The 26,921-nt window shown below is 49.3% G+C and overlaps 1 protein-coding gene across 9 annotated transcripts in view; it reads left to right on the forward strand.

Moving 5' to 3' along the window:
• The window catches only part of ARHGEF7 (Rho guanine nucleotide exchange factor 7), a 137,432-nt gene that overhangs the window by 73,008 nt on the left and 37,503 nt on the right, over nt 1-26,921 (forward strand). For all 9 annotated transcript variants that reach the window (XM_047868241.1, XM_047868005.1, XM_047868484.1 and 6 more), the window contains 4 exons: nt 8,807-8,895; nt 21,964-22,058; nt 22,275-22,370; nt 24,869-24,991. In XM_047868241.1, coding sequence (XP_047724197.1) covers nt 8,807-8,895; nt 21,964-22,058; nt 22,275-22,370; nt 24,869-24,991 — 403 coding nt within the window. The remainder of the gene's footprint in view (nt 1-8,806; nt 8,896-21,963; nt 22,059-22,274; nt 22,371-24,868; nt 24,992-26,921) is intronic.

Genomic DNA, 26,921 nt, shown 5'->3' on the forward strand with positions numbered 1-26,921 from the left:
CTTCCTAAGGGATCAGAGTGCTGGGAGCATCTTCTGTTCTGTTCCAGTACTTGCTCTCTGGTCATGGTTCCTGATACAGCGCTCCCAGGACCTTTGTCGTTTCCTGTGGCCCAGACCAGGCGCAGACCCCTGGCCGTACCTGTTTTCTGTTTCAAAACCACAGTTTGCTCATCCATTCATCTGTTGCTGGACATTTTGGTTGTTTTTCACCTTCTGCTGTTGGGAATAAGGTTTCTGTGGTCCTGGGTGAGATCTGAGTCCTGTCCATCCTCTTGGGCCTATACCTCGGGGTGGAATTGCTGGCTCACAGGGCGATGGTGGTCAGTGTGCGGGGCACTGCCGTGCCCCCTGTGTGGCAGCTGCCCTGTCGTGCTTTCCACCAGCAGTATGCCAGGGTTCCGGTGTGTCCACGTCCTTGGCACCACTTTTTTTTCCCCCATGATAACTGTTGGGTGTGAAATGGTACCTTGCTGTTTGTATTTTTTTCATACGGTAAAGTTGACAGTAAGTGCCTGGGCTGCTTGTGTTCTGGTTACTGTCTGAAGTGCTTCTACAGTGGCCTCATTCAGTCCTCACACAGCCCCAGGAGACATCGGGATATTCGGGGCGCAGGTATGAATCCTCCTCCTTTTTTTTTTTTTTTTTTTTTTTTAATTTTTTTTTTTCAACGTTTTTTTATTCATTTTTGGGACAGAGAGAGACAGAGCATGAATGGGCGAGGGGCAGAGAGAGAGGGAGACACAGAAACGGAAACAGGCTCCAGGCTCTGAGCCATCAGCCCAGAGCCTGACGCGGGGCTCGAACTCACGGACCGCAAGATCGTGACCTGGCTGAAGTCGGACGCTTAACCGACTGCGCCACCCAGGCGCCCCATGAATCCTCCTTCTAATGCCAGCTGTCCTCACCGCACCGGTGTCCGGCTGATGGGGACGGAAGTGTGGCCTCAACCTTGGACTCAGCTGCTGGGAAATGGAGCTTAGCGTATGGCTCATCGGACTTGCCAGTAGTCACTGGTTGGCCCCGGCACTGGCCTGTGAGCATGAGGCTGGGACAGGTCGAGTCCGGGCTAAGAGCCTGGCCAGTCCTATGGTCCCCTGGTGTCTTGGGCTGAGAGTGCTGCCCTGGCCCTCTCTGGGAGGACGAGGGGCGAGGGGGCTCCGAGCACTGGTGCCGGGGACCTGCCATTTGGTGTGGAGCCTGATTGGGCCCACGTCTGCTGACTCCAGGTCCCGGGTTCTGCTACGAATGACACATTCAAATGGGAAGTTCGGTCTGACTTTGAGTTGTAGTAGTAAGAGTGCACGTTTCTCCTCAGGGAGTTTTCAAAGTTTTACCTTTTGAAAATTACACTGAAAGGATACTTTGTGGGTCTCAGGGTCCTCTTCAGGTGACTTTGGGGAGTCGCTTCTAAAAGGATCTGAGCAGGCTCAGGACTGCTCTTGGCGGTAGGTGGTTCCATGGTGTGCTGCCCCCCTTGGAGAGTCTGGCAGTGTGGCATGAATGTCTTGGTGTGGGGCCCTACTTTCAGAGTGGAGTGTGCAGCCAGAGAGGTGCTGGGTATAGACAGATGCAGCTCTAAGAAGAACCGGCCATTCCAGGTGGTGGAATTTGCTTAACAACAACAGCAGCAGTATGTGTAAGGGGCACCCGGCCGGCTCTGTCAGCAGAGTGTGTGACTCTTGATCTTGGGGTTGTGAGTTTGAGTCCCATGTTGGGTGTATAGATTATTAGAAATCCTTAAAAAAAAAAAAAATTCCATGTCTGTCAGTGTGGACTTGTGTCAGGGCAACTGCATCACTGTCTGCCAAGTTTTGTGTCTTACCCCATGTTTCTGTCTGCACGGGCATGAGAGAGACCCCTTTAAACACGCTTGTAACTGCATTGGGTCCCATGGGATCCGTAGTTTTTGTACTGAATGGAGACCAAGAAACTGGGAATTTTCACATCTTCCAGTTTATCTGTAAAGTGCAAATGATAACAGACTTGCTCAGATTGGTGGTCTGTCATGCCACTTTCCTCTTTAGCTGACAGTGGGGCCAAGGGGATAACCTTTTGGAAATAACTTCCCATCCTGTGTTCACAGATTATCTGTGCATATTCTAAGGAAACCTGTTCCTGTCTGATTTTTGATGTGGGCATTTGAGACAGAAAGATGTGAGATCATATTTTTACAGTATCATCTTACAGCAGTGAAGAATGGAAGTCCAGGGTCACAGTAACATGTTAGTATTGTAACTTCTCAGTAATTTCTGTGACTCCGATGTTGGAATAGGATTCCCTTCTAGAAGGGTGTATTTAAGATAAGCATTGTCATTTACAGTGTAATTCTTCATTTTCTGTAAACAGAGTGTGCCCGATCCTAACTGGTGATCCTGTCAGGATCATTTACTTGTGAAACAAACACTGACTTCCTCTAAATTGTGAGTTTCTCTTTGTTAAAGTTTTTGATTTAAGAATGTATTTGTTGAATAAACAAAACCACCATCCCTGAGTGACCCCTCTTGGGCTGCTTTTTTCCAGGTAAGTTCTCAAGAATGTCCACTTGATCTCACACTTCTTGCAGGTGTCGGTAGCCATGATCATTTGCCCTCTGGCAGCTACAGATGGCAGTGTGGCTGTCAGGCTTCGCTGTTGTGTGTGTGTGCCTTGACCTGTGTGTGCTTTCTTGTTTCAGATAGTCCTCTTTGCAGGCTGGTGTCCTCCAAGAATACGCTTAAGGGATTTCCACTGCTTGCCGCATGTGCCCTGTCCTCCCTGAATCTCTGCTACCTCACAGCAGACACCCTCGTTGCTCCGCATTTGCTTGCCATGCACATTGTTCTGATGTGCAAAATCATGGATTTCTGGGGCACCTGGGTGGTCAGTCGGTTAGCATCTGACTCTTCAGCTCAGGTCGTGATCCTAAGGGTCATAGGTTCAAGCCCCATGTCAGGCTGTGCACTGACCATGTGGAGCCTGCTTGAGATTATGTCTCCCTTTCTCTGTGCCTCTCCCCTGCTCGAGCATGTGCTCTCAAAATCAAACTTTAAACCCACGGATTTCTGTGTTGTATATACACGTGCATGTTTCAGGCCACACTCTGGAGAATTTCTTCAATTGAAGGGAGACCTCAGGAAAGAGGTGATGAGGCCAGTGGTTGAGGGTGGGGTGGGGAGAGGGCCGTTGGTCGCTGCTACTGTTAAGTCATCATGGATGCTCGGTGGGTGGTAGGCCTCGCACCAGACTGTGCATTTAGAACCCATGTTCCGCTGGGGTGGAGGGGGCCATGTTTACATCTGGCATCAAAAACGACCTGGGTTTTAGGTGCGATGATCGATCGGCTATGGAAGAAGTTTTACGAATATAACCCGTGTAGGGAAAGGGACAGAGGTAGCAACTGATTTCCGTATTGCTGGAAAAGTGTGTGCGCATGCACGTGTGATGGGAGGTTTCTGAAAGCACCCAGGATAAGGCTGCATTAGAGGGTAGGCCTATCTGTACGGTTTCTTCCAGATGCACACTTGATAATAGGCGGAAAGAGCCTCAAATGTAAGATTGCACCTCAGGCCTGTAGGGGCGGCGGAGGGGGGTACCCAGAAAGACGGGTGGAGGGCTCTGGGGTGAGATGCTTTGGGATTCTTTTGGGACGTGGGGGTGAGTGTTCCTCCAGATGAACACCACGTGCTCTTCCTGAACAGCTGTGCTGGTGGGCGCTCTAGGGGATGTTCCACTCTCTGGGGACTGTGCTTCAACATCCTGTTTGAAGGACCTGTCCCCTAGGTCAGCTGACTGACAGCAGTCAGGGGTCAGGGGTGATATCCCCCAGTATCAGGGATGAGACTCTGGTAGGTGGTGGGAGCCTGTGAGGACACAGCTGGGATGACAAGAGCACCTCCGGCCTCCACATCTGCCCTGCAGCTGCGTGACCGCCCCTGCCCGTCTGCGGGGCTGCTCTGCATGGACGTGGGTCCCACAGATACCCTCCCCTGGGGCTCCTGGTTTTCCTGGTCCCCTCGCTTCCTCCTCAGCTTGGGCTTTACGTTTTGTTCTGTTGCTTCCCTTCATGGGTAATGCCTCATCGTGGACCTGGTGTGCATGCCGCAGTTATCCCTTGGTGCCCCGCTTTGTAACACGAGGACCTGCCTTGACCTTTCTCCGCCCTTCTATCCTGCCTCCAGTCAGCTGTGTTTTCCGTGTACATCATCAGGATTGTTATGATTGCCCTTGGTTCCGAAACCACAGGCAGCATCCATTCAGCAAATACTTGAGTGAACTCTGTTGTGGGGACCGGGGGGGGGGGGGGGGGGGGAGTGAAAAACCAAGGTGTCTTTCCAGAAATCACGAAGCTTACCTGAGGTTCCCGAAATAGAAAATGTGGTAGACAGTTGAGAAGGTGAAGGTCCGCTAGGCTCCCCTTCCTCGGTGGACATTTGATCCCCTCAAGACCTCACGAGTGGGAGAGTACAGGACAAGGTACGTTGAGAGAGCACGTTCACGTACCTTCTATTGGAGTATATTGTTGGGTTCTGGTTAATCTCTTTCTGTGCCTAACTTGCAGATTAAACTTTATCACAGGTGTGCACGTAGGGTTTGGTATGCTCGGTTTGGGGCATTTCCCGGGTTCTGGGAACAGACCTCACGGATAAGGGGGGTGTCTGCTGTGTGGGCTTCCTCAAGCGCCCCCACCTTCAGTGCTGCCTAGAGGCGCCATTTCCCTCTGTGCGGGATGGTTCTGATTTTGTGGGGGATGTAGTGTGGTGCTCTAGCCCAGGGCTCAAGATGTCTTTTCTGGAAAGTGTCTTCTCCAGTAATGTTGCTCGTTCCTTTTGCTTTCTCCTGAAAATCCTATTAGCTGTCTTGTTTTGCCTTCTTTGGCTTTTAATCTGGTTTTTGTATTTTTTGTTTCGCTGGATTTCATTCATTTGGAGTCCACTCCTCAGATCTTTGAGTTCACCGTCTCCTCTTACTAGTGATGGTGACCAGAGTTTTCATTTCCAGAAATGGTTTCGTTCTTTTTCAGGTGTTTTTAATTTTTATGGTGCATTGTTTATTCATTATGGCTCTTTTCTTTCCAGGTGGGGTTTTCTTTTCTTTTCTTTTTTAATATTTAAGTAGAGAGGGGGCGAGCAGGATAGAGAGAGGGAAAGAGAATTCCGAGCAGGCTCCGCACTGTCAGGTCTCAGCACAGACCCTAGTATAGGGCTCGAACTCATGAACCGTGGGATTATGACCTGAGCCAGAATCAAGAGTCAGACGCTTAACCGACTGAGCCACTCACGTGCCCCTCTTTCCAGGGATTTTAAATATACTTACTCCATGGTCTAAATTTTCCCCTTGTTTCAACATCTTGGGTGTTCCATTTCCTTTGTATGTTGTATCTGTTTATACTGGGTTCAGTTCTTGGTGAGCTGTAACTTTGTTATAGTTGTGTCTTTGGGGGTTTGGTTGGGGGTACCTCTGTGCCCTGGGCTGTGGAAACATTCCTACAGAGAGGAGGGACATTTGTTTCTTCGGGGGCTCCCAGAGATTTTCTTGCCCTGGGCAAACCCTGGGGCCCTTTGGGGGCTGGAATGGGTTTGGACCATATGCCTCCGCAGGGACGGGCTCAGGGTTTGGATTTCTCCTGGGCTGTGTCTCCCAGCCCGAGTCCTTGCCAGACGCTGTTTGTCTGGGTTGGCGAGCAGGATAGGCTTCTCGTTGTCAGCCTGCCCGAAGGGTCCCCAAGAGCTCCTCCTGTTTGTCACTCAGGGCTGTGTCTGGTCTCTGCAGTGCCCTCCCCCTTTATTCATTTAGCATATTCATGGTTAAATTCTCTTGTTTTTGGCACTCTTAGTTTATTGAAAAAAGGGAAGATCTGTATCTTCCGGCGCCTGGTAGGACAGCACTAAATTACGTTCTCATGGTTTCCCCGCAGTCCCAGTGAATTGTATCAATCTTTAGCTATCGGATGGGCCAAAAATGTTTTATTTTTCTTAAGATACTGGGAAGGCTGAGTGTTTTCTAACGTTTCCTGGGCGCAACTTTTGTTAAAATTGGCCATTACTTCCCTTCTGGTATATTATGGTCTAAGTGTGTGGGTGGGGTGGTGGTGGTGTTATTTTGGGGGGCGGGGGCGGGTGGGGAGTAGGTGCTGGAGGGCTCCCTCGGGCTGCACAGAGGTTCCTGAGGCAAACCTGGCATCCTGGGCCCCTCCTGCCCAGCGTGTTGACCGAGCGTCCCCTCCCCGTGTGACTGAGGGCCGGGGCCCTGGGACGAGTGCAGAGCAGGCCCTGCTGTGGCTGTCGGCGGGGAGCTGTGGAGCCCTGGCCTCACCGCGCCACCTTAGCTGTGGGAGGGCAGCGGTCTCCCTCCCTCGGGGCCTCCTGCCACGGAGGTGCCTTGTGGTTGGTGGCACCACAGGCAGACACGGCTCCTCTGTGACTGCTCGGTGCCGGGGTTTCTTACCTTGGAGCCCTCTGTCGGGAAGGGCCCACGGGGTTTGGGGAGATGTTCCCGGCCCTCCCGTGGCAGTCATTCCCCTGTAGCCGTCGGCAGAGTTGTGGACTCCCTTTTCCACGGGAGAGGAGACCGCGTGTTTGGGCTCCGCCTGCACTGGGTGGCTCTCTTCTGCCTGCCCTCTGTTTTTACACGGTGCCTTAGCTGGGCGCTACTTCTTGTGAAAGAGCCTTTTCTCCTGATTCTCCCAGTAAGTTAGTTGAATGTTATCTGTGCTGTTGGGAGGTGTGTCTTAAATGAGGCACTTGACAGATTATTTGCTTTTAAAATTTAAAGTTGGGGCACCTGGGGGCTCAGTCGGTTGTGTGTCTGACTCTTGATTCTGGCTCAGGTCATGATTCCAGGGTCATGGGTTCGAGTTCTGGGTCGGGCTCTGTGCTGAGCGTGGAGCCTTCTCTCTCTTCCTCTGCCCTCCCCAGCTCATGCACGCATGTGCGCTTGCTCGAGCACTTGCTCTCTCTCAAATAAAAAATAAAAAATAAACCAGGGGCACCTGGGTGGCTCAGTTGGTTAAACGGCTGACTTCAGCTCAGGTCACTATCTCACAGATCATGGGTTTGAACCCTGTGTCATGCTCTGTGCTGACAGCGTGGAGCCTACTTGGGATTCGTTCTCTGCCCCTCCCCCACATATTCTCTCTCTCAGAAATAAGAAACAACTTAAAATAAATCCAGTCCAAGGTAATAGCACACACGTTGGTGTTCGTGGTCCGGTGACTGTCTTTCAGGCTTCAGTGCTCACCTTTATTTTTATCTGTATTTGTCCCCTAAATGATGGGTTCCAAAGGTGAAAGGCATCGTTTTTCTTAAGGTAAAAGCATGTCAATTTTTTCTTCTATAGTTAAATTCCTACCTGTAGGTGCGAGACTGGGAAGGAATGTGTGTTAGCCAGAACACATTGATATTTCTTTTTTTTTTTTTTTTTTTAATTTTTTTTTCTTTTTTCAACGTTTTTATTTATTTTTGGGACAGAGAGAGACAGAGCATGAACGGGGGAGGGGCAGAGAGAGAGGGAGACACAGAATCGGAAACAGGCTCCAGGCTCTGAGCCATCAGCCCAGAGCCCGACGCGGGGCTCGAACTCCCGGACCGCGAGATCGTGACCTGGCTGAAGTCAGACGCTTAACCGACTGCGCCACCCAGGCGCCCCCACATTGATATTTCTTAGGGGCTCAGAAGTGGTTCATTTCTCACGGAGTTCTGTTTTCATCCTGTGAGCAGAGAGTTCTTTCAACTGGGAACAACACCTGTTTTGTGCTTTATTGTCAACCTTTTGGAAAAGCAAGTGAGGCATTGAAGGACGGTTTAGGCAGACCATTCATTCCATAGGAAGGGGAAGGCCTACAGTTAGTGCATGTGATTTCAGGCATTTCTGGGTTTCTGTTACTAGGCAGATAACGGCAATACTGAGCAGCCAGTTGGAAGTGGGGACCCGAGACTTTGTCAGTGTTTGGGATCGAGGGCACTGTTGGGGGAGCTAGGAGAGACTTGGGGCAGGTGGGTGAAAGGGTGCTGAGCACAGCACACCAGAGGGACAGAGCGTTGACTGACTCAGGTGAGGTGGGTGTGTGACCTGCTCCTTGAATGCCCCTGCCCTTCCCCCCACCCCAACCACCCCAGTTTGCTCTCCAGCCCCGGTAGCCAGTGACTGACACGCCCGCCCACCCTGAGAGCCACACTGGCAGTCGGCATATGCTTCCTCGATCCCTTTTTTGCTGGCGAATCTCCTGAACAGGTGTTGAATGAACGCTGGGCAGCGTACAGATACTTGAACCCTCGAGTAATCACAATTGCTTGCACTACGGTTTCTGGGGTGGAGGTTCTTAAGGCTCCGTGGGTTTTTCTTGTTTTCTGCCCCTGCTCGGGATGGATTTCCTCCTCCTTGGCTTATCACGCTGAGCCAGATCCTACTTGTTTGGAGAGACCTGCGTTGTGAGTGCTCTGAATTGGACGTGTAGCCCAGACTCTGCATCTTGGTGTTTTAACATCGTTACGTATCTGCCTGCATCGGCTGGTATTTTATCTTGACTGCACTTGTGATCTGTTAGCATAGCTCATGCTCGTGCTCTTTCTTCTGCTGACAGTCAGGGAGCATGGCCTGTCAGACGCTGAGCCCGAGCAGGGAGTATGGGGTGAGCCACGTACGGGCTGGGGGGGACGCCGGCTCCCTGACCTCAGGGCATGAGCATGAGGGAGGCACGGGCCTCTGGCAACTTCCCTTGTTGGCTGGTGCTCTCACAGGAGGTCCCTGGACCAGTAGCTCTGGGCTGTGGGGGCTGGCGTGTGTGGTCTCCAGTACTGGTCAGTAAAATTGCGTTACGTTTTCATTTCAGAAAAGCCCGTGTCTCCTAAATCAGGAACGTTGAAGAGCCCTCCCAAAGGATTTGATACTACTGCCATTAACAAGAGCTATTACAACGTGGTGAGTACCTGCAAAACCCATTTTAAGAATAACTTATTATTTTTTTTTGAATGTCTCTAAAACTCTTCAGTGTAGACTGTAGGTAAATGGTGTGGAGTATGAAGGAGGAGATAGAAATCATCTGTTGTGGGCTGCACAGTTACGACCACCGTTAACGTTCTGGTGTATTTTCTTCTAATCTTCCACGATCTTACGTTTTTGTTTACTACTTAAGTAGACTTATACCCTTCTGTTGTCACATACCGTAGTATTCCCTCCTACTGTTTCAAGTCCTCAAAAGCGAGATTGTAAAAAAGTGCACGATGTGATTTATAGGCGCCACGTGGCGTTTTACTTGTGCTTTGGGTGGATTATAAGTACTTCAGATCAGTACTGTTTCTAGTTTACTTGTTTCTTGACATAAAGTCTCTTCCGGGATTGATGGATTCATGCATCGGGTAGTGTGCAATTACAGGAGAGCATCTATACGTCTCACTCAGTGAAGACAAGTGCTTCAGAATGGAACACGACGTTATGAAACTTAACGTGAGCAATAGGTGAGCTTAAAAAATACCCGTGATGCTAGGTCTAGTGTCTAGTCTACTCTTTCCTGGTCCCTAAACCATTGCATGGGCTGCAGAAATAGGAAATGGTATTATTTGGATCACCTTCGAAATGGCTGGCATATATTGGTGTGATAAACCAGCGTAGTACACTTTGTGAGTGTAGCTCTGTCTTCCATTCCGTGGAAAGTGTGCATTTTGGGTTTCTTCCCTGCTCCTGGTCTTGCACAGGATGCTTCCTGAGAAGCAGTGTCCACTTGAGTCTGTGACACCTGTGTGTCCTTGAAGTGAAACCACTATGGATCGGTGCTGCTTTGAGCATCTGAGTGTTTCACTTCCTGTGCTCCTGTAGGAAAAGGAGAGGACGCGTGATGGACGGAAGTCTGTTCCACTGCGCTGACCTGTTGCCACAGCCTCTGCTGTGAGTTTGCGTGTTCGGCATGCCGACCGTTCACTTCCCACTGGCCCCTGACCTTCCAGAGCAGGGTGACGTCGGGAGGGCTCCTTGCTCTGACGCGCGGTGATTGGACCCCTGCTCTGTGCCAGGCCCTGGTGATGGCAGCAGGATGTGGCAGCCAGCACCTGTCCCCCTACCCCCCCACTCCCCCATCTCCTTGCTGCCTCTGCCTCCTTTCACTTCCACTCTTCTTGTCCTGTGGACTCGGCTTGCTGCCTCAGACTGGATTTCTATGTGTTGGTCGACACCAGGCCCTCTTCCCGAGCAGTCCTTGAGTCCCAGCCTCTGTTTCTCTGACTTTGTCTGGGTGCAGACTTCAGCCAAGCTGTGTGGGGCTCCCCAGCATGGCCCGTACCCTGAGGGGCCGCCTGCCTCTCCTGGTTCTGCTCTGCTGTCCACACCCTCTTTGGGTCTCTGTTGGATGTTCGTCGTGGATGTTCATCCCCATGACGTGGCTCTTCCGCTGCTTTGCTCGTTAGTATACGACGTGTTGCGTGTGCGGCTCTGTGTCCAAAGCACAGTGAGAGTGGTCTGGGGTGCTTGAGGGCCTCACAGGAGGCGAGCTTGGGGAGCGGCCTCTTCCTCGTGTTCCTCTGTGAGATCCGGGGTTCCGCCCAGGGGAAGGTGTCCTGGGCGGAGTACCAGTCCGGATCCACAGTGCTGCTCTGGAGAGGGGGCGGCTGCTCCTCTCTGAGGTTCTGTCCACTTAACCCTAACTGTTAGAGGAAGCAAGGCAGGGCCCCGCCCCTGGAGCCCACATCATCTCTCTGATCTTTGCAGTAGTCTTGCCTCCATTAGGGATTTTGCGGATGTAGGCAACCATGCTTTTCCAGAAGTCCTGGTAAGTTGTTGTCCTTTGCATTTTGTGTTCTGTAACCCTCTTCAGCTTGAAGCATCATCAGTGCTTTTTTGGATTTCTTTCTTTGAACTATTCTTGTATGGGGGGTCAGGGAAGTGGCTTTATATCACAGGTGCTGTTCTGAGTCAGCCACTGTTTCATTGAGAAGGATGGGAAAACACCTTGACCTCAGAATCACATCCAAATTGTTGTTTTCATAAAGCTGTGTTGGTAAATCGCACATGTTAAAATTGTACTTGTTATGGACATAACTCAGAATCCGTGGAAACCCTCTTTGGGTGTAGCACCCCTTTTACAGGGGAGAACATAGCTCTAGCTGTTAAAGGGCTTGCCCAGGGTCTGCCACTCTTTGGTGACTAAGCCAGGAATGAATTCCTCTTTTTTGAATTCTGTATTTATAAACGATGTAGAAAAGTAAACTGTAGAGCAGAATACAACATGTAAAGTAAAGCAGAAGAGCTTTTTCACACTGCCTGGCGTGGCTTTGTTTTCACAGCAAACTGTGGAAGTTTAGGTATTTTTAACCCTGCTGATGGGAGAAGGTTCTCCAAGAGGAAGACTGTTGGTGAGAGACTGAGTCTCCGCTTGGGCTCAGCGGAAAGCAGTGGGGAGAGTTGTGGGTGGAGGTACGAGACTGGAGGCGGGCAGGACAGGATGGATGGGCATCCTGTGGCTCCTGAGGGACGGTCGAGATCGCCCACCTACGCTGGCACATAGCTAGTGCTTCTGGGTGGCTTAGGACTGTCCTGGGACTCATGCTGTGCGTGCGAAGTGTCATGGTGTCCATGGGTCTCGGAGCTGCTGTGAGTTTTTCTTCACTTGTTTCTGTTCTTCAGACTGAAGGGTCTCTATTGTCCTTTCTGTTGGCCGATTGTTGTACATCTGCATCTAGTGTTGGGCCCCTCGAGTGGATTTTTCACTTTTATCACACCTTTCAGTTCACAATCACCATTTGGTTATTTTTACGGTCAAATAGTGTATTTGTGTCACTGTTTATGTATGTTAATTCTTTAGGCATACCTGTTTTGGTTCTTTGGACGTTTTTAAAAAGACTCGACTTATTTTAGAGCAGCTTGAGGTTGACATTGGAGAGGGTGGGGGCTTTGCCAAGGCCCCATAATCAGCACCTCTCAGGCTTGCTGGCTCTCCTCTTCATGCAGGATAGTCCCCTGCTGTCTGGACCGACCAGTTTGTCCATCACCCACTGGAGGACCTCTCACTTGCTTCCGGGTGTTGGTGATTGTGAACGAAGCAGCTGTGAACTCGAGTGCGTAGGTTTTCTCATGGACGTGTTTTCAGCTCGTTTGGGTGAATGCGAAGGACTGTGATTGTTGGGTGTTGTGGGGAGCGTGTTCTCAGTTCTGTAAGAAACCGCACACGGTCCTCCAGGGAGGACCCCTGTGGGGCATCTTCTGCCACGCCTGCTGGTGTCTGATCGGGTTTCGCTGATGGACGAGGTGTGTGGTGCCGCCTCAGTGTCTCAGTCGGCAGTTCGCGGATGACCTGTGTCCACGTGCTTACTGCCACCTGTAAGGTGTCTGTTCAGTTCTGCTATCCACTTTTAAATTTGGGCTCTCTTAGGGAGCTGTAAGTTTAACTTTGACTATAGTTTGAGGGCGATGTGCACGGGTGTGGTGTTTTGGCATTTATGCTGCCTGGTGTCCTCCGAGCCTCCGGGGATCTGTGGTTTTGGTGTCTGACATTAATTAGGGGAAATTCTCCGTCTTCATGGCTTGAACTCTCTCTTGTGTTTCTTCTCCTTCTGGTACTTCCACCGTGTGTATTTACACCTTGTGCAGTCCCCACCATCCTTGGATGTTGTGTTTTCTCTGTCTTTTCAGCCCTGAGGGATGCTGTTAAGGTCTGTGGCGCTGGGATTCTCTCTGCAGCCGTGTGCGATCTGCTATTGACACCATTACGGGCATTCTTCATTTCTGTTAGTGTTTCTCCCGGTTTTCAGTTCTTGGAATTTCCACCTCCTTGCCGGTCTTTTCTCGCATGCCGTCTGCTTTCTGCGTTAGAACCCTTAGCATCTTAATCTTCGTTGTTCTTAGTTCCTGGTGGGATAATTCCAGCGTCCCCACCATGTCTTCTTCCGATGCTTGCTTTTCTCTTCAGACTGTGTGTTTTGCCTTTTGCTGAGTCTTGTAAGTTTTTGTCGATAATTGAACATCGTGTATCATGTAAAAAAGGAAGTGCTCACTGAGGGGGTGAGGTGTGCGGGGAGAGGAGGGGGGCGCTCCATCAGGGAGCCTGTGCCTCTGGACCATGAACTCCACTGGTGTGTTTTAAATTCTCCCCCCCACCCCTCCCCTCCCTCCTGCCTGGAGATCAGGTGGCCTAAGGGGGCTGGGCTGTTGGTCTTTGCCAGGGCGTTTCAGCAGGCTAGTCTGAGTTAACTAGTTTCCCTGAGGGCAGGCCTCATAAGTACCAGGATGCCGAGCTGTTATTTCCAAATGGCTCTTCCAGTGGTTCTTCTTTTCTCTGCTGAAAGCCCAAGGGTGTTTTTCTCTGAGGCTTTGGGAATTTGGTCACACTCCTAGATGATAATTTCCCAGTACTGAGGAGGCCTCTCTACGACTGGGTCTCCCCCAGAGTTTTGAACTCACACTTGTCTGCACTGAGCTTCCAGCAGTCCGTCAGTGATGGTTCACGTTTTCCCGCCCCATTGCTGGCTCGCAGTGTGGTTTCTTCTGGGGCGCCTGGGCTCCGGCAAGTGGGGCTCCCAGGGTGTGTTGGCCTCTCCAGACTTGGGGCGGGGGTTTGCCTTGCGTCCTGTCCTCTCTACCATAGGGGTCCAGCAGGAGTTGATTTTTCAGTCTGTTCAGCTTTTGACTTCGTTGGATGGAGTGTGATTTCCACACAGAAACAGGCAAAAGCAGAAGTCCCTGTTTGAACATATTTAGAGCAGCTTTTTTTTTAATTTTTATTTTTTTAAATGTTTATTTTTGAGACAGAGACAGAGCATGAATGGGGGAGGATCAGAGAGGGAGGGAGACACAGAATCCGAAGCAGGCTCCAGGCTCCCAGCTGTCGGCACAGAGCCCGACGCGGGGCTCGAACTCACAGACTGTGAGATCATGACCTGAGATGAAATCGGACGCTTACCCAACCTAGCCACCCAGGTGCCCCTAGAGCAGCTATTTTGAAGACTTTATCTGCTAAGCCAGCACCAGGGCCTCTCAGGCCGTTTTCATTCAGTGCCTTGTGTTTGTGCACGGGTCATGTGTTCTTGGTTCTTAGAACATCTTGTAATTTTTCACTGAAAAATTATTAGGGAAAGTGAGCGCACATGTGCACGGGTAAGGGGAGGGGCAGAGAGAGAGTGCGAATCCCAAGCGATTCCACGCTGTCAGCGCAGAGCACAGTTCGGGGCTTGACCCCCCAATCCTGGGATTGTGATGTGAGCCGGGATCAAGAGTCAGGTGCTTAACTGATTGAGCCACCCAGGTGCCCCTCAAAATTGGACATTTTAGAGGAGCTTAGTAATTCTGGATTCTGATCTCCCCTACTCCCAGGATTGCTTGTTCCTTTTGTTGACTAACTGCAGTTTATCTCTCCCACGGTCACTGATGGGTTCGCTTCATTAAAGCCTGGCTGCCCGGTATTCATACTCAGAGCTCCAGACTTGAGTGTGTAGCCAAAGATTGCTCAAAGCAAGATTGTGCATAACCAGGCTTTCGTTCTGTGCCTGTGGATCTGTGTGTGGTCAGTTAATGTGTTGGAGTGGGAGGAGGCTTTTTAGAACATAAAGCAATGAATGAAAACAAAGGGAAAGCTCAAAATTGATAGGCTCCATGAAAGTTTAATAAAAGTAGAAACCAGATTACAAGTTGAGTGGAACGTTTGTAACAATTTCAACAAGATAAGATGATCTTTAATGACTGAGGAGCTCATTAAGGCAAATACATGAAGATTCTGGGTGAGTAGGAAAGGATGTGAGCAGTAGAAAATGGGGGAGGGTGGGAGCTGTGCTCTAGTCTGTTGGGGCTGTTGTACTAGCACCGCAGACTGGGTGGACTCCTCAGTAAAGGCTCCTCACGGTTCTGGAGGCTGGAAGTCAGCTCAGAGTGCTGGCGTGCTCAGGTCTTGGGGGACTCCCTCTTCCTGGTTTACAGAGGGCTGCCTGCTGTCCTGTCTGCATGTGGCAGAGACTGCCTACAGCACCCCTCACTGGGGATTTCGAGATACCCCAAACCCCGGCATTTGGGGAGGACACAGATGTTATGTCTAGCCCTCTGACAGTGTGGGTAAGCTTACCATAAAATTGTGGTCGTGAGGAGCAGAGAGGTAAGGAGAATCCTCAGTTCTAAGGACAGCGGGATGTACATCCATACAGGGCTTCTTGAGAGTGGCCTGGTGGTTGCGTATAAAAATCTGAAAACAGTCAAACCCTTTAATCTGGCACTTCTACTACTTGGAATCCTCCCCAGAGAAATTACCTAAAGCGTATTCAATGGTGTCGGTGCAAAGATGTTTTAATAGGATTATTATAATAATAAAAGTAAGCAACCTAAATGTGTAGCAGTACAAGAACGATTAAGTAACCAGTGGCACATGTGTTTATAATTATTGAAAATGCAGGGGCGCCTGGGTGGCTCAGTCGGTTAAGTGTCCGACTTCAGCCAGGTCACGATCTCGCGGTCCGTGAGTTCGAGCCCCGCGTTGGGCTCTGGGCTGATGGCTCAGAGCCTGGAGCCTGGAGCCTGTTTCCGATTCTGTGTCTCCCTCTCTCTCTGCCCCTCCCCCGTTCATGCTCTGTCTCTCTCTGTCCCAAAAATAAATAAATTAAAAAAAGTTGGAGAAAAAAAAAAAAGAAAATGCACACGAAGCTTTAAAAATACCTAAAATACATGTTTGAGTGCAATAAGCAGAATCTGAAATTATATAGGTAATGCGATTTAATAATGTAAAAGTGTTGGCATAGAAGATAGAAGGAACTGTGCTATGGGGTGGCTCAGTCTCGGGACCGTGAGTTTGAGCCCCACATGGAGTGTAGAAATTTCTTAAATAAAATTAAAAAACAAAACAAAAAACACCCAGGGTGCCGGAGAGAACAGCTTCTCCGGAGTGGCAGAATTGATCACTTGATGACATGAGTAGGAGTGGCTTTGGGGGGTTGCTCTGGCACTGGAGACCAGGCTGTGCAGGATGTCAGGCTTGAGAGCAGCAGTGACAGAAGATCCACACACCTGAACTACGGAGTTGCTCAGTCTTTGTGACAAAGCCAGCCACAGCCGTTCCCTTTATTTTGAGATGGGAAAACGGAAACCTGCTTTTAGGGTCCTAGATCAGTGAATGATCAGGAGATCCCCGGCTTCAGCTGCTGGAGCGGGGGTGGAGGGGGTGCCCTGTCTGTGGGTAGGCCGGAGGGAGCTCCCCAGCTGCTTGCACAGGCACTAAATTGTCAGATGGCTTGGTGATCCTGGCCTTGGCCTTTTGTAGTGTTGGCTTTAAGGAGCCTGGTGAAGTGCTTGCCTTGAGGTTTTCAGGGTTATTAGCAAGGACGAGCATGTGGAAACACTTGGGGCATCAGGCGTCACTGTTCTGTTTGCAAATGGGTATCCCGTTTGGGGGTTACCTGGGAGAGCTGCAGTCTAGGGTGACAGGAATCTGTCGTTTGTGGCCTGTTTGAGCTTGCTGGATTTTAACAGTGGAAGAATACGAGTGCACCTGCAGGATGATAAGACCTCTGTCCAGTAGAGAGAGCTTAGAGAAGGCATTTCTGTTGTGTAAGCTGATGCCCCCAGACAGAGTGAGAGATCTGGAGTTTCCTTCTTTTAGGGGATGAGGGGGTTCCTCAGTCATCATCAGAGAGGGAGGTTTCTTAAATATGTCCATCTGGGAAGACCAGTCCTTACCACCTGACACGTTTAGTGGTATTGGCTTAGTTTTTAGGTTCTATTGAACACTTTTATCTAGGGTATTGTGTCAGAACTCTTTATCTATGGGAACAGGGAGCGGGGAACTTCTGCTTGTGCCGAGTGTAATGAAAAGGCAGAACAGCTTTTGCCTTTGAAATGTTGAGGTTATGATAGGTAGCAATGACTAGTTTTTTTACATTTTTTTTTTTTAATGTTTATTTTTGAGAGGAACAGAGACAGAATGCGAGTGGGTTAGGGGCAGAGAGAGAGGGAGACACAGAAGCAGAAGCAGGCTCCAGGCTCTGAGCTGTCCGCACAGAGCCCGACGTGGGGCTCAAACTCACGAGCTGTGAGATCATGACCTAAGCTGAAAGTTGGATGCTCAACCGACTGAGCTACCCAGGTGCCCCAGCAATGACTAGTTTTAATAAACACAAGGGATAGGCGTGCATTTTTCGTAGAATGTTACAGCAGCTTCCATGGACCTTTGCTGTGCTCTGGAGAAATAGTGCGTGTCTTTCCTCTTGGCTCCTTGAATTGCTTGGAGCCTCTGCATCCTGGACCAAGGGGAGACCGAGACAGCTGGCCCAGCCTCTGTACACAGAGACCCGCATTGGCCCCAAGCCCTACTTGTGCTGTTTTTCCTTTTCCCTTTGCTTCCCAAGATTAACTAACACCTTAACCAAGATTGCTTTTTAGTCCGTACCTCCTGGCTAACGGAGTCGTGTAAGAAGGAGCACCATGAAGGATTCTGGGTTTGGGTTTGAAGACTGTGTTAGGAGGTTTGTGTCAGGTAGCTGATACTCTTGAGTGTCCCCACCCTGTAAAAAATAACCCTGTTCCCCCAATACTGCCTTTTTTAAACAGACACATAGACTTGTGCAGAGCCAGGATTTGTGCCCAGGTCTGCTGGGTGCCCGGGGCTGGCCCCTGGTGTATCACCATGCGGTTTGTGGACATCTGTCTGCTGAGGCCGGCTTCTTGCAGCAATCTGTATCCCAGTGGAACCAAGGCTTCTGCTGGAGCTTTTGCAGTGAGCCTTTAGCATTTGGAAGAAATCTATCCCAAGGCCTCGTGAATCCCCGAATTTAGAAATATTGTAACGTTTTTTCAAAAGACACAATAACTTAAAACCTTTGCATGGCCCTTCCAGACTCTTCTGGGAACCTGTGGAGACTAGAGAGCTCTGTTCAATCAGTACCTGCTGGTGGGGGGTTGGGGTTGGGGGTGGATTGTAGAGGGGGGGGGGTGGTTTGGAACTGCTTCCTGCAGCAGCGAGGGCAGGCTGTTCCTTCCTGTTATTCCCCAGAGGCTCAAGTCTGGTCTTCGAATCTGTGTTCTGAGAACGAAAGTACAGTTTAAGTAGACTGGGTTGAAAGGAAACGTGCAAGGATGATTTTTCCCTTGTGTAGGGAGGAGCGGGTGGCTTATTTCCTGTTGTCTGAATCTGTTACTGTTTCAAGGGCGTGCTTAGGACCAAACCAAAGTTGTTTCTAAAAGTTGGGTTTTAGTTAATGATGATCTTTCCATCTTGATCAAATCTCTAAGAAAACTTGTTTCTTCTTATATGTAAATAAGTTATTTTTAAAAGATTCAATGACCTAAAATATGAAACCTACCAAAATTTGCGGTGAAATTTGCAACTCCCGTGTAAAATCTGCGATACTGAGCGCTCCTTTAATGGTGGTAATGAAGTGAGTTTCTGTGCGTCTGCGGGGTAATGAAGTCAGTCCTTTTGTTTTGTGTTGCTGTAACGGCTGACAGCTCTGGGATTGTCTGTGTGGTTTGCCTGATGTCCTCCTCCTGTGTGGCCCCATTGTTTGGCGGGGGCTCTCCACGCCTCACGCCTGAGGGAGAGCTCGCTGAGGCGGAGGCCGGCCTCCCTCCCCAGCTGTGGAGCAGAGGCTGCTCTGCTGTGAGACGTGTGGGACTGGCCTTCGTGGCATGGAGCGCTGGAGCCTGGCGGGGGAGTCACATGGGGTCCTGCAGCAGCCAGAGCGCGCGCAAGTCCCGGAGGGGGAGACAGGTGCTCTGGAGCTGGGGAGGGGGCGGGGAGGGGGTGGCTCCTGGCGTCAGTGGACTCGGTCAGGTCAGCCCTGTCTGGTCTGGGGAGAGTGTTTGGTGGGACAGCTGAGTGTGACGGGGAGTGTTGGGACGGGAGGATTACAGAACTTGTCCTTAGCGCACACTGGAAGAGCATGTTTCTAACTGGTGGTTGACATTAACTAACTTGACTGCCTTGATGTCACTTTTTGGCAGAGGTTTCTTTGGCATTGTTTCTGGTACATTCTTACGGGAGGCTTCTATATCCGCATACTGTGCTTGGTGCTGTGATGGGGGAAATGCCGTCTTACTGTCGTCACACGCTGGGGAGGTGTTCTTGCACTTGTCTCCCTCCTCCTGTAAAAGGTGTGCAGGTTTTCGCATGTGCTCTGCTGCTGCTTTGTAGTGTTTGTATTCCTGACATGAGATCCTCATTTAATTTTTGTTGGAACACTGAAGACTTTTCATCTTTACTGTGACAGAGTTTTTTAGTTCAAGGAATAGTCTACTTGGTTGACTTCATGTCACTTTAGAAGGACAAGATCTGGTTGAAAGTCTGATTTTCTGCTACAGTGGCTGGTGTCACAGTATGTTCTCTGCCCACTGTTCCTTTGACATTCGTGCCCAATGACCATTTCTTCGAAGGAAGACATTGTAATCCTGGGATCGACACCCAGATTTCCCCACAAAGGCAGGAGCTCCTGGAGCGCCGCCCCCTCCCTGTGGCCCGCTCCCCCACTCCTGCATGAATAGGCCCATTCAGGGGCGAAACCAGAGCCGGAGTCTCAGTGAAAGCAGCCGATTGTCTTCATCGCACACAGCATAGCGTGGAAGCTACTCACTCGGGTTTGCGTTTCCTCGTGAGGGACCATGCTCTTTGGTCAGCGCACAGAAAACGTACCGAACAGGTGGAGAATCCGTGGTGTGTGTTACTGGTGTGGAAATCTAAACTGGGCTTACTGATCACTTCTACCTGTTTAAGCACGTATTTTAATTACCAAGTTGGGGGGAAGCCGGACCACGTTTGTCTTTATTCTGCACGGCTTTTCTGCAGGACCTAGGCAACTTGTTTTGGAAGACGAAATCACGCGTTTGTAGGACTCTAGTGGATGCTCAGAAGATATGTGTGACGTGATTTTCTGAGGAAAGAAGGTGCTGGTCTGTGGCCAGAGGGGGATGGAAAGTGGTTGAGGAAGGGGTTACGTTCCTCGCTTCTGTCAAGTCCCACTGCCCTCGGCCTGGCAGCTGGAGAGGCGGTGAGGGGGCCGTGCGCCCGCAGATCAAGATGCACACGCCGGCCCCGCTCTTGGCTGGCTGTCTGATTTGGGGGGATACTTACCCTCTCCACTTGAATCTTGGCCTCTTCAAGAGGAAGACTTTGAGGATTAGAGATGCTAGCGTAGAGCACCTTGCTGGGCTCCGGGGGTGTGCTCGGCCTCGGTGAGGAGTCTCCTGCCTGCTCTCGTCCAGGCACCTTCCCACCCTGCCTGGGGAGGGCCTTTGCTCTTGGCAGTTACTGATGCCAAGAGGCATATTTTTTATTTTTCATAGATAACGTTTGTATTGTTAGAGGGCAAGTTGGGGAGAAGGGCAGAAGGGGGGGGGAGGAGGAGAGAGTCTCGAGCAGGCCCCATGTTCAGCACAGACATCGTGATACAGGGCTCGATCCCACAACCCTGACATCATGACCTGAGCTGAGATCAGGAGCTGGACCCTCAACTGATGGAGCCACGCAAGCGACCTGAGGCATATTTTTCAGCCCAGCTGTTTTGCATTTTTTAAAAACCTGTTTTTAGGAATTATAAAGTTGTTTTCATTGAATTTGCTGTTCTAACATTAGGGTATCAGGAAACATTTTAAGGTTGATTCATCATTGTTCTGTTTTTTTTTTTTTAATCTTTTTTTTCAACGTTTATTTACTTTTTTGGGACAGAGAGAGCCAGAGCATGAACGGGGGAGGGGCAGAGAGAGAGGGAGACACAGAATCGGAAACAGGCTCCAGGCTCCGAGCCATCAGCCCAGAGCCTGACGCGGGGCTCGAACTCACGGACCGTGAGATCGTGACCTGGCTGAAGTCGGACGCTTAACCGACTGCGCCACCCAGGCGCCCCTGTTCTGTCTTTAAAGTAGTGGCTTCTTAAGGATTTTCTACTGGTGGACCTTTGATATTTAATAAATGTGTATAAGATCTGAGACTGTTCTCTAATGAAATTGATTTAGATTTTCTAGGTGCAATCTGAAGAGCAAACTAGATGTTTTTAGTTGAAATATATTTTACATATGTTAAAATACATGGATCTTAACTGTACAGTTCGTGGAGCTTGGACAAGGTCTATAACAACTACTCAAATTACAATATAGAACATGTCCATCACCCTGGAAACTTTGGCCCCTTTCCCCATTGTCACTTCTCCCTCCTTCTGATTTCTGCCCTCCTAGATTAGTTTTGTCTGTTCTTGGACTTACTATAAGTAGGATGTGCAGGATATCCTTTTTGTGAGTGGCTGGCTGCTTATGCACGACACAGTGTCAGAGGTTGATCCTTGTGTCCTTGCTGTTGTGGTTACCAGTGGTTTCTTCTTTGCATCTGAACAGATGGGGCAGTACTGCAGTACTTTCTGATGATGGAGTTGGTTCCAGCCTCACTCTTTTTTTTTTTTTTTTAATTAAAATTTTTTTGACGGTTATTCATTTTTGAGAGACTGAGAGAGAGCATGAGCGGGGAAGGGGCAGAGAAGGAGACACAGAATCTGAGGCACGCTCCAGGCTCTGAGCTGTCAGCACAGAGCCTGACGTGGGGCTCGAACCCACCAACTGTGAGATCATGACCCGAGCCAAAGTCCAATGCTCAACTGACTGAGCCACCCAGGTGCCCCCCTCATTCTTCATTTTGTTTAAAGTTTATTTATTTTGAGGTGGGAGGAGGGAAAGAGAGAGACGAAGAGAGAGTCCCAAGCAGGCTCCATACTCAGCATGGAGTCTGAAGCTCTTCAATCCAGTGAACTGTGAGATCATGACCTGAGTCGAAATCAGGAGTCACATGCTCACCTGACTGGGCCACCCTGGCGCTCCCAGCCTCGTTCTAGGTGTGCCTGTGTTATGTGTGTGGCAATGAGATGAAGTCTGTTATGTAGCTATAGTAAGAATTTGGTACGTGGGTTTTGGTAGTTAAGTCACAGGAAGTGATGATATCAAGCACACTAGTATTAATGCAGAAGCAACCTGTAAAGTGAATGATGCTGATGCACTTGTCAAAGCTCATGAGTTTTAGTGGCGAATAATGCTGTTCACCATTTGTTGTAGGTGCTACAGAATATTTTGGAAACTGAAAATGAGTATTCTAAAGAACTTCAGACTGTGCTTTCTACCTACCTGCGGCCTTTGCAGACCAGCGAGAAGTAAGTTGGATGATAAACTGTGTTAATTGCAGCATTGTCATTGCCTAGGCTGTTTGCTCAGGTTTCCACAGAATGGAGGGTGGAATGGAACCCACTGTACCAGTTTGCTGTAGAAGTAAGGATTTTAGCGGGTTAGAGACTAAAACAGGGCCCTGGGGTGAGACAGGAGAGTGACACGGTACATAATAGTCCCACTGTTCTTTTTCTTGGCTCTAGGTTAAGTTCAGCAAACATTTCATATTTAATGGGAAATCTAGAAGAGATATGTTCTTTCCAGCAAATGCTTGTACAGTCTTTAGAAGAATGCACCAAGTAAGTACGACGCTAAAAATCTGTGAAATTCAGATTAGTACAATGGGTAGATATAGAATGTGCTTTGATCTGATTCTAGAACTCCTATTTCCAAAGATGGAAACTGTTATTTTGAATCTTTTGGGTTATCAACCCTTCTAGTAGAAGCTGTGTTTCTGACGTCTGGTTTTTCTAGTTGGGGTCTTTGAAGGCGAGGTCTCCTGATGAGAAAGGAGAGCGTCTTGCCCGGAGCAGCGAAGTTTACGGTGTTGGGCGGATGGGGGAGGCAGGGGTGAGGAGCCTGAGGAGGAAGAGGCTCTGTGCACGGGTTGCTCCTGGCCGCCCGGAAGCCAAGGATAGTGAAATGTGGTGTCTGGAACGTGCTGCCCGCACGTACCCGGCTTGGTTTTCTTTCCAAGGTGTTTTTGGGGTGGGGAGGCATGTTCTGAATTGATTGGCCACCAGATTGGCTTTTTTTTTTTTTTTTTTTTCTTCTGTGCGACTCTTGTTCTTGGTTAACGTGAGACATTTAAGGGTTAGGGTCAGTTTACTGATCTCAGTAGCGTAGTTCACTTAGTTGACCAAGTGCCTGCTGGGTGTTGGAGGACTTGAAGTCTTGACATATGTGAGAACTTTGTAGGTTGTAGGTCACCATGTGACATTTGAGGTTTATTTACCTGTGGACTTGATGCAAGAGGGGGGCACTTGTTATCGCAATTTCTATTTCTTTAGCCGACAGAAGGATGAGGTAACTTTTTCTCTTGGGATCTGGTTGGTCTCTGGTTTGTCCTTCCTGTAGTTTGTCTTAGTCTGGGAAGTGGCGAGGGGTGCTCTGCCCCCTGGGCCCCAGGCGCACAGCTGGCTGTGCTCGGAGTAGGTTCCAGGCCCCTCCAGGCCCTTCATCCCGGAAGGTGTGCAGGGGAAGCGCAGAGTGAGTGCTGGCCTTCAGACAAATTCACGTTGCTTCCTCCTGGAGCGGTTTGGTTCATGTGAATGGCCTGACTTAGGTGGCCATGAAGAGAGGAGTTTGGCAATCACTGCTTTCCTTTTGGTAAATGAAGGTGATTGGCCCTCAGTTTGGGGTCTGCAGGAGGCCAGCCCCGGGGTGTGCAAGTGGAAGTCGGCGTTTGCCCCTGCTTCCCCCACCGGCTGTCGAGAACTTGGACTGAAGGAGTTCATATTTTTACAGTACGTTTGTGGCGCCTCTTCTGGGCCTCCCCTCAGGCTTGTGAAAGCACGTGGATCTCCTCGTCTGCACCGCAGATGTACAGATCTGAATGCTGAAATTCAGGGAGGGAACATGAGCTGAGAGTCCAGCACCCAGTCAGGCCTGTGTTGGCTCTTTACTCAGTAGGACTTAGGTGTTGTTTCGGTTGAGTTCCTCAAGGACACGGTGCGTTGGCATGAGATGTTGGATTTGCCATGGTGGAACAGGAGAGCAGAGGGTCGGAGATGAGCTTTCCTGATCAACCTTTCCCCTTATCTTTGATCGTGAGTGTTCTGAAAGTCCTCAGATCGGAGCAGAGCTCAGGTTCACAGTTCGAGGTGTCGTCGTCCCCTCCGCCCATGTCCCGTCAGCTCACGTTCAGCCAGATCCTGTGGTTTTCTCTTGGGGTTTAGCTGCCCTACGCAAGCCAGCCTCGGCCGCCATTGGCCCTGAGGTACAGAGAACCGGAGACACACCCTGTGTCCTTTCCTTCTCCAAATGCCAGCCGTCTCCAGAATCTTCGTCCCTGGTGCTCTACCACCTGCAGAGGTTGGTTTTATATTTTGTTCAAGGTTTGTGTATCTGCAGGAGGGAGAAGTCCGTTTGATAGGAATGGTGAGGCTGTAGCCGGAGGTGGAATGTTGTAGATGATTGCGCCCAGCTGAGGGCTTGGCCTCCATCTTGGAGTTGGCCGTGCCTGTCTGGTTAGGACGGCCCCACGTGCGCATTTCTGCTTCCACCTGTGGTGCTGATCATCGCTTTCTGTTCTTCCTGTTACTGTGAGCTCACAGCCTTTCCAGGCTCAGCAACTGCCCCGGCCTAGACCTGGGAGGAGATGGGTGTGTGGCTGTGCTCTGTCTCCAGCTTTTACCTGAAGGGAAGGCGGGCCGTAGTGTGTGTGTGCGCACGCGCATGCACGCGTCTTGATGCTGCTTAAGTAGAAACCTTGCCAACAAGTAGTCATGTTTTATAATTCTCCTTTTGTACAAAACTTAAAGGTTCATGATCTGCATTTCTCTCACCATCCAAAGTCGGACTTGTGGCGTTTTGGCTGTGCTGTGCGCAGGTGGGTTGTGGCGGCTGGATGCTGGAGAAAAGGAGGGGCGTTAGTTTGGTGCTTCCTAGCAGAGCCGCTTTCGAGGTAGATACCTCTCCCTGCTGGACTGCCGGTGTGAACACTTAGGTTCTGGGATTTGTAGATTTTGTTTTCATGGAGGTGGTCTACAAGGAGGTCTCAGATTTTGTGTTCATTACTTGGCAATTTTCTTTCTATGAAATTTAGGATTATTTCCTTTGTGTTGTGTATCTCTAGGTTGCCAGAAGCTCAGCAGAGAGTTGGAGGATGCTTTTTAAATCTGATGCCACAGATGAAAACCTTGTACCTTGCGTATTGTGCCAACCACCCGTCTGCAGTGAACGTTCTCACGGAGCACAGGTGCGCTTGCCAGACACCCTTACCTGGAGGGCAGGGACTTCTTGGCAAGGGGTTCCCTCCACGTTAGCTTGTGTGGGCCACACGTTACATGAAATACAGTGCTGGTATTCACTTGTTTGTTCAACGATTATTGTGTTTTAATTACCTCTTAAGCTGAGTGCCTGAGAAGCATTGGTACGGGGTCTCTGAGGTTCTGAGTAGCATTTTTGGAGTAGAAAACGGTGTTTCCAAAGTCTCCCTTCAGCCTAGAGCCCTTGGGAAAGTGGATTTGAGGAGCTGGTAGGGTTCTGGAATGGAGCTGTAGGCTAAATCCAGGATGCCAGAATCCCATTTCTCTTAGTTCCTAAGAGTGGAAGTATGGAGTATAATTAGATTGGCTGTGAGAGAAAATGCTGGATTGAAAAATATGGCCAGTATACATAATTACACATATGCCAAGGTTTTACTGTGTGTGTGTGTGTGTGTGTGTGTGTGTGTACACATATATATTTATGTATCTGTATACATAAATTGTTTTTATGTAGTAGAAACTCGGTTTATGAGCATAATTTGTTTGGAAAACATGCTTGTAGCCCAGAGCACTCATACATCAAAGCGAGTTTCAGGAACCATGGCGTCCGATATGACTCATATTGCAAGACATTGCTTGTTTATCTAGTTAAAATTTATTAGAAATGTTTGCTTGTCTTGCAGAATACTCGCACAGCAAGTTACTTGCGATTCAAGGTTTCTGTGTGTGTGTGTGTGTGTGTGTGTATAAAAATATAAAACGCCTGGCAGAGAGAAAATATTTTGGTAATGCTGAGTGTGCTCTTCAAACGCTACATTATTCTGTGCCCAAAAATTGCAAGGCCATATCTCTAGGGCTTTGGTACCTAATGACGTAGCTGTGTAAATTTAGATTTAAATTCATTTAAGCATTAATTAAAAAGTAATTAAAAATTCAGTTTGACTAGCCACATTTCATGCACTCAGTAGTCATACGGGCCTGGCCTGAGAGCAGTGCATAGAATACATTTATCATAGGAATTTTCATTGCTTAACGGTAGTCTGAACACACGTGTGAGCAACCATGTGTGGTTTGGAATGAATTGTAGCCTTTATGAAAATTACCTGTCATGAGCACAGAACTGAGTGTCTCCCTGCATTCTGCTTTGCACATGTTAGATATTCCTCTGTTGTGTTAGAGGAGCTTATAAGCTCATCTGTACAATACTCCTATACTTTGGGTGTATTATGTAAAGAGAACTGTAAAAAAATAAAATAAAATTAGGGCTGGGTCTTACAGGTACAACCTTAAATTGGAGACCATTGGCTTCAGCTTTTCAACCTGGAACAAAATTAAAACAAGTGAAACAGACTGTACAGATTCCTGCTGGTTTGGCGAGAAAAGCCCATGTCTTTTCCCAAGAACCGGAAGGTGCTGGAAGAGTGGCTCAGTCACTGGCCGGGGCCGCTCTGAGCGCAGAGATTCTGTTTTTGCTTCTCAGGCATGAACTTTTAGTTAAGTGTGTTAGGAAAATTTTCACAGTGACTTTTGAAAACAGCAGTTTAAAAATTTTTTTAAACCATAAATGAACAAAAATTTTAGTAGCATGAAGGGTAAGTTAAAGTTACATATATTACAAATTTTTTTCTAATGTTTATTTTTGAGAGCGAGAGAGTGAGTGGGGGAGGGGTGGAGAGGGAGAAGGAGACACAGAATCTGAAGCAGGCTCCAGGCTGCCAGCTGTCAGCACAGAGCCTGACGCAGGGCTCAAACTCACAACTGGTAAGATTGTGACCCGAGCTGAAATCGGTTGCTCAACCGACTGAGCCACCCATGTGTCCCTAGTTAAGTGTGTGTGTGTGTGTGTGTGTGTGTGTGTGTGTGTGTGTGTGTGTGTACATACATACATATGTAATTTTAATTTTAGTTAAAAGTTTTTTT

This window comes from Prionailurus viverrinus, chromosome A1 (genome assembly GCF_022837055.1).
Source record: "Prionailurus viverrinus isolate Anna chromosome A1, UM_Priviv_1.0, whole genome shotgun sequence".
Classification (NCBI taxonomy): domain Eukaryota; kingdom Metazoa; phylum Chordata; class Mammalia; order Carnivora; family Felidae; genus Prionailurus; species Prionailurus viverrinus.